The following is a 14,736-nucleotide window of genomic DNA, read 5'->3' as shown; positions in this document are numbered from 1 at the left end:
GACTCAGCTATTAGTAAACAAAAATCACAAACACCTAAAGATCAACTGCAAAACTTGTCAGAACCTTGTGGTAATATGTTTATATCATTTCAGGCACCAGTCAATAAGCAGTTGGCTTTTTTCATAGTACTATGGAAACCAGCAGAAAGTTTTTTCCAAATTCGTTCCAAAACAAGATAATGCAGGGATGGGTAACATGTGGCCATCCAGATTTCAAATTGCTACTCCTATTTCCCATAGTCAGCATCAGCCGTTGTGAGAGATAATAGGAGTTAAGTCCAATAACACTTTCTCCATTCCTGCAATAACAACATTTCAGGGCAGTGAAGATATACTTCTGGTATCTCTGCTGCACGTAAAATGGGGTGTCTGTCTTCACTCTTAGAGAATGTAAAATATGCTTTAAAATACGTCCTTGGTATCCAGGTCCTGCTCTCACATTTTTGTATAAAGAATGTATTCTTTTATCCTTTGGCCTTAGCCTTACAAGTCATAAGTTGTAATATGTCACATAAATCTCCCAAAACAATGGAACATCTGGTAAGTGTTTCCAGATTTGTTTTTCTTCCCAATCAAGAGGATCATGGCTGTTTCCAGCAGTTTCTCTCCTGTAGTCACATGCTGCTTGCCCTAAAACCAACTCTGGCAGCAATCCAGAAACAGTACTCCTGACTTTATTATTGTAGGACAATTTCAGGAGGAGAATAGCTCAAAATGTTGTAATTGTTTTACAGAGAAATGGCATTAATGAATTTCATTGTGCTGCTTATTCCTGTTAAAATGTGTGCTTTTTCTTCCAAATTTTATTTTAGAAAGCTTAGCTCTCAGTAGTTTAATTTCTTATATTGGGAAAGCTATTGTAGTATGTATGCAATATTCCATACTTATTGGCCTCAGTAGTGCATCATGTTGTAGATTTGGGCCCAAATGGAATATAAATCTCTTACTGGCCTAAATCTGAGACTAATCCTTTTTATAGCTTTTGTAGAAAATCAATTTCCTCCACATAGTGTCAAAGTTTTTGAGGTCAGTTTGGTTTGGAAATGTTCCCAGTGCACTTTTGCAATGGCATAAAATTTTTCAGGGGTGCAAATTCATTCTTGGGCTTGTACTTCTGACCTATTTGAAGGCTAGTGGAATTCTTTGTATTTTTTTTCTCTGAATATGTGAAGGAAAAATATATTTTCTTAATTGAGTAGGATTTTTTTCATTCTTTCCTTGCAACATTTTCTAGTAATGTTATGTCCTTTGTAACCAAGGGCTTAGATGTTTATGAAAAATAATGTTCCATAAAGAGTAGGATTTTAAAATTGTAAAGAGTCGAAGCAGAGGCTGTCTTGAGATTGACTAAATTGTTATTGTATTATAGAGATTATAAAGAATGTGAAAAAGATTAGAACCTTCTACTGGAAAAAATAGTAACTTTGCTTTGGATGTCATGTAATGTGGTGATTTGAGGAGAAAGTCTTTTCTTCTCTCTCGACCCAGTTCAAGAGCTTCATCAGACTTGATCCAATCCCAAGAGACTTAGTAAAAGACTTACCAAACTTTTGCATCAGGGGAGGAGATCTTTGAGCCTGAGAGCCAAATTCCATTTTAGAGATGGTTTTTGGGGACACCAGTACAGTGGTGCACAAGGCTGAAGGCAGATGGGATGGGCCCAAAAGTCCTAACATACTTAGCTTAAATTTAGCTGCCACTGTCTGACCCATCGCGACACCATGGACGACATTCCTCCAGGCCTTCCTGTCCTCCACCAACCCCCAGTGACTCCATCTAGCTACCTCATCCTCTGCCGTCCCCTTCTTCTTTTGCCATCTATTGTTCCCAGCATTAGGCTCTTCTCCAGTGAGTCCTTCCTTCTTATTAGGTGGCCAAAGTATTTGAGTTTCATCTTCAGTATCTGGCCTTCTAAAGAGCAGTCAGAGTCGATCTCCTCTAGGACTGACCGGTTTGATCGCCTTGCAGTCCAAGGGACTCACAGGAGTCTCCTCCAGCACCACAATTCAAAGGCCTCAATTCTTTGGCACTCAGCCTTCCTTATGGTCCAACTTTCACACGCATACATTGCAACTGGGAAAACCATAGCATTGACTATATGCACTTTTGTTGTCAGGGTGATGTCTCTGCTTTTTAGTATACTGTCTAAATTTGCCATAGCTTTCCTCCCAAGGAGCAAGCGTCTTTTAATTTCTTGACTGCAGTCCCCGTCTGTGGTGATCTTGGAGCCCAGGAAAATAAAATCTGTCACTACCTCCTATTCGCCAGGAAGTGATAGGACTGGATGCCATGATCTTAGTTTTCTTAATGTTGAGTTTCAAGCCAACTTTTGCACTCTCCTCCTTCACCAGCATCAAGAGACTCTTTAGTTCTTCACTTTCTGCCATTAGAGTGGTATCATCTACATATCTAAGGTTGTTGATATTTCTCCCAGTGATCTTAATTCCAACTTATGATTCACCTAGCCCCGCCTTTCTCATGATGTGCTCTGCATATAAGTTAAATAGGCGGGGGCGACAGTATACAGCCTTGCCAAACTCCTTTCTCAATTTTGAACCTATCAGTGGTTCCGTGTCCAGTTTTCACTGTTGCTTCTTGACCTGCATATAGGTTTCTCAAGAGACATGTGGTTAGTGAAGGACTTTAAAAAACACATTCAAGATTTCTTTTGCAGGTTTATAATTGGGGAGAAATGGTTAGAACAAGTTTCATATCTGTGTCATGTCATGACCTGTTTGTCAAGCTGTTCTCTGTTAAAAGAAGTAATTTTTGGAATCTCTGAGTTCTTTTTGATGCCTAAGCACCTTTCAAAAGGGAATTTAAAGAAAAGTCTGTCAATGAGTCTATGGAGGGAAGGAAACATTAGTGGTTGTGGGGAAAATAAGAAACTGCACTGGATGCAGAATCAACTACCATGTTAACCCGAAAATAAGACACTTCTTTTTCTTTTTTTGGCTCAGAAACATACAAGGTCTTATTTTCGGTGTAGGTCTTATTTTATTTTTTTTAATGTGTACAACAATCCACACTTATTCATGTAGAGCAGCATGAATACATGTACATTTGGTATCACTCCGCCTGTGGCAGGAGCCAGCGCTACAGAGGAAGCATCAGCTTATCAAAGCAGCTCTGCTCCTTCTGCACAGAGCCACATAAGCTGATGCTCCTCTATAGCGCTGGCTCCTGTTACAGGCGGAGTACATTTGGTATCACAGGGAGTGGAGGGAACAGAGCAGCATAAGCATGTTTCCTCCACACAGTGTATTAAGTTAAAGTTAATGAGAGCCAGTGCGGTGTAGTGGTTAAGAGCATGGGACTGGGACTCAGGCGATCTGGGTTCTAGTCCCCTCTCAGCCATGGAGCCAACTGGGTGACTTTGGGCCAGTCACAGGCTCTCAGCCCAACCTACCTCACAGGGGGGTTGTTGTGGGGATAAGATGGAGGAGGAGAATGATGTAAGCTGCCTTGAGCCCTTTGTAGGAAAAAGGCAGGATATAAGTCAAAAAATAAATACATAAATACAGTTAAGTTAAAAAGTAAAGTTTAAAAAGGCTCTTTATGTTCCCCACTGGCCCTGGGAATAAACACAGCTAGGTCTTATTTTTGGGGTAGGTCTTATTTTCGGGGAAACACGGTATTTGTGCATAATTTTGCAGTAGCAATGAAAGGGAATGATGAGGCAGGTTCTCTGTCTGAAAGACATTAGAGTGGCTCCAGTGTGGACATCTTTAGAGTACTGAAAAAAGGAGGAGATAAAAATGTCCCTCTTTTGCCCTATCCATATCCAATTTTTTTTAAAGAGCAATCTCACAAAGGATTGAGGAAAGAGAATTTTATTGGATGCCATGAGAATTAGTAAAAAGATTTAAGCAAAGGGGATATTGTGTCAACGGTGACATCAACAGCCAGCATTTAGTATGTTTAAATTTATGTGATTATAAAAGCATCATTTTCCCGAAGTTGTTGTTGAACTCTACAAAAACAGGTGTACCCAACTAATCAGTTGTTAATAAAAATAAAAGCTCCAATTCCAAAATTTACAACCAAACCATGTCTTTTTTGGTAAAATTCCCTTCTATTGCCCCCTTTCCTTGCCCCTACTGCTGTTACTGCTGTCAGATATATCCCTCAAGTAAGAGGGGAACAGAAGTCTCAGATCCACTGTATCTTTGCTGCATTCTTAGAAGTTAGACAACAAACAAGTGGCTGGCCAAATAGAAAAATGATACTTTAACAATGTTTATTCCCAAACAAAAGTTTCTTTCTTTTGCTTTTCTGCTCACACCGCCCCCTTGGCTCAAGCTGGTAAGTCTCTGCCGTGTGCTGCTCAGCTGGTTCACCTAGGGTAACCCGACTGGACTTTTTCTAATTTCTCATTTTGGTTGCATGTTAAGTTCTCATTTCTCTCAAAAAGATAAACCAAAGCCTCTACTTACATTCTAAACATGCAACGTGATATTATCAAGCTCGGGTGTTCGAGAGTTCACTGTACTCAGATTGCACTGTAGACAATTATTCAAGGTTGAGATGTTGTATAAAAGATGTCTTAGTTTGTGTGGGTGAAAGTTACCTGATGTGGCAAGCCTTCAAGGCATAGATTACACAAAGCCCAGACCTTTCCCTTATCACTAATGTTTTACCATTGCAAAAGATGTGTGGGTTTAAAACTCACCTAGGAGAAAATGCCACCTGATATATGACATGGGGATTATCACACCAAGTAATCCATCAATTCATCTGAAAAACATGCTGTTCTCAGCAGTGTATTGGACAAGTGCCCTTATGTTGAATTTAGAAGACCCTGTGTACTGATAAAAAGATTTTCAGAGCATCTCTGATCTGTGCAGATTTCTGGTATATGTTTATTGAGGTGCTTCTAGTATTACCTTCTTCAATTTGTTTTAAATTGCATGACTCTATGTTTTATTTGGAAAACCATATTGCATTTTTAAGGACATGGCCTATCATAAACTTGTATTTGGTAATTTAGAATTTCTGACAGCAGTATGGGAGAAATATTCAAAAGGCTCCAGAATAGAAGATGGGAAGAGGTAAAGTATAGCATTTCTACATGTAACAGTGTTGACTGGGAGGCACTGGGAAAAATTGACATCCTAATTACTTTATTAAATGTAACAACTCAAAGGAATGACATAAGATATGTATAATTAAGATGAGCATTTATTTAAGTCAGCCTTCCCTGACCTGTGCCCACCAAATGTTTTGGGGTGTGGTTGCCATCACTCCTGACTTTTGGCCACATTAGCCAGAGCTGATGGGAGTTGTGGTTCAAAACATCTGTGGGACACCAAGTTGGAGAAGACTGGTTTAGCTTATTAACTTTGGAAAGGAACTAGGCAAATTTTATTGTCAAGAAAACATCATGTGAAAATAAACATTGACTTGGAGTTGATCTGTACGAACAGGAAAAATGTGGTTAACTTGTTCTGGATTCAGGTTGTTAGGTTCTCATGTTTCTGTTATTCTGTAAAAGAAAAGAAAATAATTTGCATAATAAGAAACTAAATGTCAAGGAAAGAAAGCTAGGCTAAAATCTTTTAGTTTTTCATGTGCAAAGTTTCCTTTTCCTATGAAGACTGTTCAAACTTGCAAGTCCTGCACATTCATTCTCATATGGTACTGTTAAGAACATTTTTTTAACTTCATTCAGTCCAGGGGTCCCTACTGTTTCAGAAAGGACAAAGGAGAATGGGGATGACTAAATATGATTGTCTACTTTATGACAGTGTTGAGGTAACAGTAATATTTCTCACCTCCTTGAATAGATACCCTGTAGAGCTTTTCTTGGTGATAAATGGACTCTTAAATTTAGCCCTGGTGTGGATGTAGTAAAATGTTCAGTGATCTGCTGTTACAGATTTGGAAGTCATTTCTTTTTACCTTGAACATGACACCAGTGTTGATATAGTTTCTGTGTTCTAGTCTGGCTGGGTAGCATTAATTCAAGTTGATGTGACCTGAAGATGTGGAGAAAGTGCCTGGAGTGATGTGGCTGACCAGCAGACCTTGCCCATCTTGACCAGTGACAGTTACCTAGCTGGGTAGGAAATGAGGGGGTAGCTCTTTATGATAGTGGACTGTCCCTAAATGAAGCAGTTGTGGGATCCTTCATTAAGAAACGCATCTCTAGATTTGTGAAGATCTTACAATTATCCTCCAATCGGTAATAGCCTCTTCCAGGACAAAACCTTCTACTTCAAGCCCATTTTAATGAAATGGATTAGCTAAACCCATTTTAGTTGTGCTAAATTTAGGTTTTGTATTTGGTATTGCATCAAGAGCACGAAATAGCTGTAGTGCGGCAGTTGATTCATCATGATCTCTTATAACACAATTGACAGTTATATCTTGCTGGACTGGCACTGCAGATTAGGTGCCATAGGCATAGTGACACAGTAGTTCTGTCCTTATTTGCAAGAACAGTTTCAACAGTCTTGGGGTTTCTGTACATTGCTACAGAGTTGTAGAATCCTTCAACATTTATCTCCCATGTTTTTCAACATATATAGAGAACAGCTAGGTGAAGTTGTCTGAGGGTTTGAAGTGAGGCATCATCAATATACAGATGATATTCAGCTCCTTTTTTTTTTTTTTTTTTTTTTTGCCATCAGATTTGGGTGATGAGGTACAAGTGCTGAACCAGTGTCTGTTGTGTTTGGTCACAAAGTCATGCCCAACTCATAATCCAATGAACAACATTCTTCCAGGCTCTCCTGTCCTCCACCATCTCTCAGAGTCCACCCAAGCCCACACCCACTGCCCCAGTGGCTGCATCCAGCACCTCATCCTCTGCCGTCCCCTTCTCCTATTGCCGTCAATCATTCCCAGCATCAGCCTCTTCTCCAGTGAGTCCTTCCTTCTCATTAGGTGCCCAAAGGATTTGGGTTTCATCTTCAGTATCTGTTGTGAGGTCGTAACTCATGTCCCCAATTACTCACACAGACGCAGGCAATAAAAACTAAAGACCTTTATTCCAAACAACTACAAGATTTGTTTACGACAGATAGTGTAGGAGCTACCGCAGAGAGCTCCAAGGAACACAGTTGCCCTCTCCTTTCTGACCTCTCTGAGATTTGTCATGTGGACCTCAATCTCCTCACACGTCTCTCTCCACGGGGATTGGACAAACTTCTTTGTCTCCTTCTCTGTTCTAATTGGTCTAAGCAGCGAAGTCTCCACCTGAGTTGGGCACATTCCATGACAACTGACTCCCCTTCCTGATTTCCAAGAACTCCCTCAAAAACTTGAGAGTCAGGTGGCAGGCCAGGGGCTGTTTGTGCCATGGGCACCAAGTATAAATCTCCCTGTTCTAAAGCCTGATCCTCACTGGGGTCTTCTGGCCCTCTTTCTCGTGCTAATGCCTCCCCTGAGACGTTAGGCACGACAGTATCTGATCTTCTAAAGAGCAGTCAGGGTTGATTTCCTTTAAGACTGACTGGTTTGATTTTGTTGCAGTCCAAGGGACTCTCAGGACTCTTGTCCTGCATCACAATTCTTGGAGTTGGTAAGCTGGATGTGGGCCAGTAATTAGAACTGCACATGACAAAGGTACTATGGATTGGCAGCTTTCATGTCCAGGAAATGGATACGCAACCTGTTCTGTACAGACCTGCATTCTCCTGAAAGAGCAGGCTCATAGCTTGTAGGTACTTCTTGATCCCGCACTGACAGTAGAGAACCAGTAGCTCAGGATGCCTTTCACCTGCTCCGGCAGGTTAAACTATTAACAGTGATAAGCTGGCTACAATGGCCCTAATAGTCTTTCAATTGGACTAGAGCAATTCAGTATATGTGGGGTTGCCCTTAAAGATACCCTGGAAGCTTCAGGCACTTCAGAATGTAGGTGATAGAACATTATGAGAAGCAGCCTGCACTTTTTACCTCTTAATTCCAAATCCTATTTAAGGTGCTGGTGCTTACTTTAAAAATTGTAAATAGAATTTTCAGTTACCTGACAGAGCACCACGCATTACATCATCATGCCTATGTCTTGAGCATCTTCTGAAGTTCTGTTCTACAAGTGTCTTCAGTACTTTCAATGACAACAAGGGAAAGAGCCTTATTTGCTATGGTGCCAGACTATGGAACAGCCTCCCTTAACAGTTTTATCTGGTGCTGAAATTACAGTCCTTCCAGTGATAGGATAAAGCTATTGACCCTGTTCTGAAGTCACAGCTACCCAGGATTTATTTAACCAATGGTATTCAGAAATGAACATGAGCAAGCGAGCAAGCAAGCATGCATTGTGGCTCCCATCTAGTTGCTTCCACTGAACTAAACATCTCAGAATTATGTCATCTTTGGGTTGTTTACTCTGATGTCTGAAACTGGAACTGTGGATTGTTACTCACCCAACAACCTACATTTCTAGGCTTGGAGGTCACATTAAACAATCCAGGGTGGAGCATCTGCTGTGAGAGTGACTGGGCAGTGAGAACTTGTTTACTTACTCCATGAGTCCTCAAACTAAGGCCCGTGGGCCGGATTTGGCCAATTATGCCCATTTAACTGGCCCGCCCCACAGGTTTTGCACTCGCTGGGTGTGTGGGCGGGCGCATGGCTTGCTTGCAAGGAGATTGTTTTGGACTAGCTCAGAGAAAACGATCTCCTTGTGTGCAAGCCGGTGCCTCTCCGTATGTGTCCGGCGGCAGCTTGCTCATGGGGAGATGGTTTTGGACTCGATCGGAGAAAACAATCTCCTATGAGCAACCCGGTGCCTTGCCATGCTCACACCCTGCTTGCGAGGAGTCGTTTTGGACTCGGATCTCCTCCCAAGCAAGCGGATGCCTCGGCCTGCGTGCCCCCTCCCATCTCCGCCTCACCTTGCCTCGTGTGCGCGCACTCCATCCCCTCACCAGCCCGTGCCCCCCCCGCCCCCACCGGCACCGCCTTGGTGGTCTGTGCCTACCGCAGGCACCTGTCAACTGGCCCCCTTTAGAAAAAGTTTGAGGACCCCTGACTTACTCCCACTTCATTGTTTAATAAGCTATATTGTTCTGATGTACGAACTGGATTTTTCTGTTTCCTTGGACATTTTAAGTTTGGTTATTTGTCTTGCTGTGATTTGTTTTGATGTTTATATTTTATTGTTCTCAGTTGTATTTTGTGTTCAGCTAAGACCTTATGTATTATACACCAGCCTGGTATCTGTAATACACAGATAAATAGGATTTGGGGGTTCCCTTATCATCAGAGTTGTTTAGCAGAGAGAGGAAACCCCCCTAGGCTAGTCTTACAGACAGCAGCAGGCTAGTAGTTCTGAAAATGAGGAGGATTATTTTTATATTTTCAAAGTTTATTTTAAACAAGCATTTGGGTTGCAGCTGAAGCAACACTAGTGGGCTAGAACACTAGTGGGCTACAACACTAGCGGCCCCCAAGAGATTCTGGGGCTTCCAAGTGACCAAGAACCTTGACTGGCATGCAGGAATTGGCATATTGTGTTTTGGTGCAAAGAATTGTGGGCTGTTTACTTTAGCAGCTTTACTTTAGTTTACGCTAACAGTGACAAAACTTAGATAGAATCAGTGCTAGCTTTTTAATCTCTTTTATAGTGAGCGGGCTCACACATTATAATAAGCCACCCTAAAGATAAGCTATGGCGGGTTGGTTGTTCATTCACTCTCTAACCTGCAATATTCCTGGCAGAAAGTCTGAGGATTGCGATGCCTTGCTTCCCCCTTGGACCTCTATTCCATTCCCAGTACATATTCCATGGGACTTTCCAGACACCTCAGGAGCCTATTCTGCCACTCTGCTAAGGAGCATGCATTTATTCATTTATTTATTATTTTTATATGTTACCGCATAGCCCAAGTGGTTCTTTAGGTGGATTACAGTAAAAACAACAGCAACAAGTGAACTAAAATTTATTTTATTGATTTTTTTCCATTCCTGGGAAGGTTTACATACATTTAACATTTTTTCCAATTTTTGAAAGATTTGTGCAAATTTAACTTAAAAGCTTTCTGGGAGATATGCATAAATTCACTAAATTGTAGAAACTACCATGCTTATATTTATGAAACTCATCCCAAAACGTTCTTTTTAAAAAGTTAAATTTACACAGTTCTTCATGAAGGTGAAAGAAAACCAGTATATATGCATATTTCTTTCCTAAATGTATAAAAAAATAACATTACATTTGTACAAATCTTCCTGAAGGTGGTGGGAGGAGAAGAAGGTTTGTTTGTTTATTAAAAGCTTTTACAGGCCTTTCACTACAACCATCTCTCTCATCAAGGGAGGTGACAAGAGGAAAGCAAATTCAGTTGAATGTGGTAACTTTGTATTTCAGGAAACAGTTGCAGAAACAAGTGGAGTGACTTCATTGGGTGCCTTCTACAAGGGGTGGAAAATAGCTCCTTGGTGATGGGGGAACTATTCTTGAAAGTTGAACTGTTTGCAAATGTCTGTGCAATGCAGGGACAAGCTTGGATTCGGGCATCTTCCCGCTGCTCCCATCTGCTTGTTTTGACTACTGTGTTTTTGCTGGGACTGGGAGGAGGCAGCTGAGTTGCTGAAGAGCTTTGCAGGCATGCTACAGTTTGGAATTGTCACTATAGAAAATGGCCGATGGCCCAGTGCTATTAGTAGCACACTAAACAAGTTGCATTTATTCTGCAGAATTTTGTAAGAGGAATGGTGGGTTCCTGAAAAGACTGAAGCAGGAGCATTCCTCATTAAGTCTCCTGCTAACTGGGCTCTTCAACTGTTCCCTTCCCTTTCTACCAGAAAGAGGCCTTCTGTTAGCCTAACTCAAATTCCTTTGTTGAAGAAGGGAACATTTCAGTGCAACACACATTTCTTCTGCTCTTGAGGAAACATTTTCTTCCTGATTATACATTGAGTAAGAGGGGACGCTTAGATAACAGCAAGAACAGAAATAAACGTTGGTTTATTTTTTAAAAGCCTTTTCTGTATCCTTAAACTGGTAGTTACACAGGTTTTCCTTACAAAGTTCCATTGAGGATGGGCAAAAGAATCGGGATGTATGTAGATATTACATGTAGCTGCATCTGGAGTTGGGAGGACAGATGACTGAAGATTGAATGGGAGGATATGACAGAGTATACATCATTATCTATTGAATGCAGAAGCCTTTTAAAGTGTACAGTGTGGCCCAGATCTCTGCACCAGGACTTTGTCCAATGTGTTTATCTGTTGTTTTTCAGAACTCGTACTTTCTGTGTCGATGTGTATTTTTTTTGCATTGCAAAACATTAAATATTATAATCATATGGTCTTTCTGTCTTTTTTTTCAGATTACAGAATTGTGTGGTGCTAAACGTGTTGGCTATTTTGGTCGTGCTCAGTTTTATGCTGCTCTGAAACTAATTGCTGCTGCACAATCTGGTCTTCCAGTACGAATAGAAAGCATCCAGAATGGTAATTCTCTACACTAAATTGGTGTAATTCCTGGAACCATAGTGCATTTATTTAAAACATGTATAAGCTACTTTTTAAGGTAATATGGAGATTGACTGTCTGCAGTCCTGGTACCACCTGTGGGGAAACTGATTCTTCACTGGGCAGTTTCAACTGTTTACATTACTTTTGTACCAAATGCTTTTATTTACAAGCCTAGGGAAATCCTTTCCACTATAACTCAGAGTGCCACAAGCTGACCCTTTCCCACTGCCACCAATACTGTATGAAGGCCATCAAACTCCTTGGAAGGTGGCATAAGGTGCTTATGTATGAGATGGACATCAACAATAGAAATCATTTTATAAAGTCAACAACCTATGAAATACCATTTAATAAAATGCAATGGAAAATAAGCCAGAAGCCTTTAAGGCCTTTTTAAAAGTTTGCATTGCTGGGCCTTGATGTACCTTCGTTACAAAACATTGCAACATGAGGCCATTCCTGAAAAAGCCCTCTCCTAGGCGAAATGTAAGTAGGTCTTCAGATGATGTTCTCAAAGTATAGTAGGGTGAGATGAATAGAGGGGAGCCAATTAAGCTAGTCCCCAAATATTTCTGTCAATTTGGTGCCCTCCAGATGTGTTGGTTTATAACTCCTAGAAACCTTTCTTCAGCTAGGCTGGAGAAGGCTGGTTTGAGACTTTATAATTTAATAGCACTTCAAATTGAAAATACTAGCAACCATTGCAGATGACTCTTGTACTATCTGAGGACTCTGCCCCACAGCTTCTTTTCCCTAGTTGCCTTGCATGGTTTCTCCCTCTCTATCTCTCTTTTGCAGTTTGGTCATGTTATAAGTTATTAAACTGTTGAATGAAAAAAGAACAAGCTTTTAGAATGTTGTGTAATTGGTGGGAAATGGCTTCTGGATTTGTAAAGCTGTCACTTCTTGCTTAGCCATAGTTAAAAGTTATATCTACATGCCTTAACTGTCATGAAAGATTACATGTAAAGCAGAAAGTCATGTCATGGCTTCAAAAGGACTTACAAAGCATGGGTTGCATTAATGTTACCAAGAGTTATATCTGCCCTGAACAAACTATGATTATCCAGCATCTGCATGGAAACTGACAAACAGATCTCACTAATATCTTCCAATATATGAAGCCTAAGGTCAAGCTTGACTTACCAAGGCATACATTGTTTCACTGTATTTCTGGAGTCTACTAGGATTAAGGCATCAAACGGGGATTAACTCAATAATTAATTATTAATTGAGGCAATTGCATGAGATAGTGTTTATTACTGTGTAAACATTATGTACTCATTTCTATTGTCTTTGTGATACCTGGTTTTTTATTTGCAAAAAGGTATGATTGTGTACTTAGTTATTCCGTGTAGAATAACTAACTGGATATATGTCCACCTATGCTTGAGAGTGTTCTGTGAAAACAGTATGGTTTTAAATGAAATTTAAATGTGTGGTTCATATAGAAAATCCTTGAATGTAATCCCTGACTTTTGCATTAAAGGAAAACAAAGGGATGCCTGTGCTATTCCCAGATATTGTGCAATATTTGGCTATGTATTTCAGATCATTTGATTTTGGTTTGCTTTATGGGATGCACTTGCATTTATTCATACTACTCATCCAGATTTGGCCCAGTCTTCTTCCTCTGTACAAAAAGAAATATAATATTGGAAAATAGACTTACACCCTGATGTTCCATTTCTCTGTGTATGTTTACATGTTTCCTTAGCCACAGGACGGCTGCCTACTTTGCCTTAACATAACTTGTCCAAAAATGGCCTCCATATGTGTATGGCTAAAAGGCAGTTTCTAGGAACAGCACTGAGATATCTTCCTGGCCTAGCCCCAACCATATGCCTTCTACTGGAGCAGTGTCTAAAAGCAAACATGTCCACCTTTTTTTGTACTTTTCTAGTAATTAGGACTATAGTGATTACTACCAAATTTTACCTTTCTAGGTCATGTAGAAATATACTTCATTAGAAATATTGATATCCCCTGAAGTGCCCATTGGTCAGTGAATGTTGCCAAAGATGATACAGATAGAGGAGAGAGGGAGACAGAGTGTATACATGGGGTATGAATTCTGTTTTCACTATGCAATTAATTCCATCTGTTAGTTTAAAATGTCATGTTTTTACACTTCCTAAATTCTTAAATTCACTTTTTAGGTAGTGGTGATAATATAGTGGAATACACTAATGTGTCCTCAGCTTTTCTGTCATCTTTTATTTCTTTGATTTAAGAATTGCCCTTACCTCGATTTGTGGCTCTAAAACCTGATAGTGAAATAAGATATACTCATCCAGCAGAAGCACATGGGCCCAAATTTCAAATTCCACATACAGCACTTGAAAAAAGTAGTTTCAGAAGATTGGATGAAGGAGAGAAACAGGTAAAGTTCTTCCAGTGTGGAAATTTTGTTCTGCAGCAATTTTAGTGTCTTACTTGAAAATGACACAGTCAAATAACTGATTTCTGAACTAGTATTTTTAATTATTTATTGTTATTACATTGCGTATATATCCTGTTTTTCCCCTCATGTGAGGAACCAGGTGGCTTATATAGCTCCATTTTATCCTCACAACAGCAATCCAGTAGGATACGTTGGGCTTAGAGTCTGTGACTGGCCTAAACCCACTCAGTGAACATCATGGCCACCTGGGGACTTGAACCTTGATCTCTTGGGTCCCCAGTCCAACATTCTCAACATTGCACTGCATGGGAGAGTTGTAGGTTCATTGGATTCTTTGGATTCTCCCTCTAAGGCCACAGACACTGCTGTGACCTCAGAAGGGGTGCTGGAATCAGAGCTTTCTCCCAGCCCACCCACAACTGAAGCAAAACGAATCGTGCTGGCTGCATTCCGAGATCACAGTTGCCGCCTCAGAGGCCTATAAGGGGGCACTGGTGGGCAGAGAAAGGAGAGGCAAAGAATTCTGTGCCCCTTCTGGCTCCAGTTCTATCAGGACACCTTGCTTAAATAAGCTCAGAGGAAAAGCAAACCAGCAGGAGCATGAAGAAATTAAAATCACCTCTGTCATATCTTTTGCCATACTGGCAACAGCTCAGCAGGGTGCTGGATACACAGAAGCCTCTGAGTTCAAAGCCTTCCAACTAATGATGGCAGAACCCATAGGACTACATGCTTAATATTTAAACTCTCAGAATATATTCAGAATAGTTGATTACTGCTTCATTGCAAATTGTGCTTGGAATAGTTTCTTAGGGCCTAGGTTTGTTTTTACCTGAAGCAGAGATGACATTGTTTAGAAGTTGAATGGAAAGCCATTATTCTGTGGAGCTTTAACACCA

At 40.5% G+C, this 14,736-nt stretch overlaps 1 protein-coding gene across 11 annotated transcripts in view; it reads left to right on the top strand.

Moving 5' to 3' along the window:
* REPS2 (RALBP1 associated Eps domain containing 2) overlaps window positions 1-14,736 on the top strand; it is an 86,306-nt gene that overhangs the window by 16,193 nt on the left and 55,377 nt on the right. For 9 of the 11 annotated variants that reach the window (XR_006414709.1, XR_006414716.1, XM_044429948.1 and 6 more), the window contains exons 2-3: window positions 11,286-11,409; window positions 13,668-13,816. Coding sequence is in view for 9 of the 11 variants with exons in the window: in XM_044429948.1 (XP_044285883.1) it covers window positions 11,286-11,409; window positions 13,668-13,816 (273 nt within the window). In the remaining 2 variants the exon portion in view is untranslated. The remainder of the gene's footprint in view (window positions 1-11,285; window positions 11,410-13,667; window positions 13,817-14,736) is intronic. The other 2 variants (XM_044429961.1, XM_044429971.1) reach the window with 1 other exon arrangement.

This window comes from Varanus komodoensis, unplaced genomic scaffold (genome assembly GCF_004798865.1).
Source record: "Varanus komodoensis strain SLA01 unplaced genomic scaffold, ASM479886v1 scaffold1, whole genome shotgun sequence".
Lineage (NCBI taxonomy): Eukaryota > Metazoa > Chordata > Lepidosauria > Squamata > Varanidae > Varanus > Varanus komodoensis.
The sequence above is the reverse complement of the archived record's forward strand: the minus strand, read 5'-3'. Positions and strand labels throughout refer to the sequence as shown.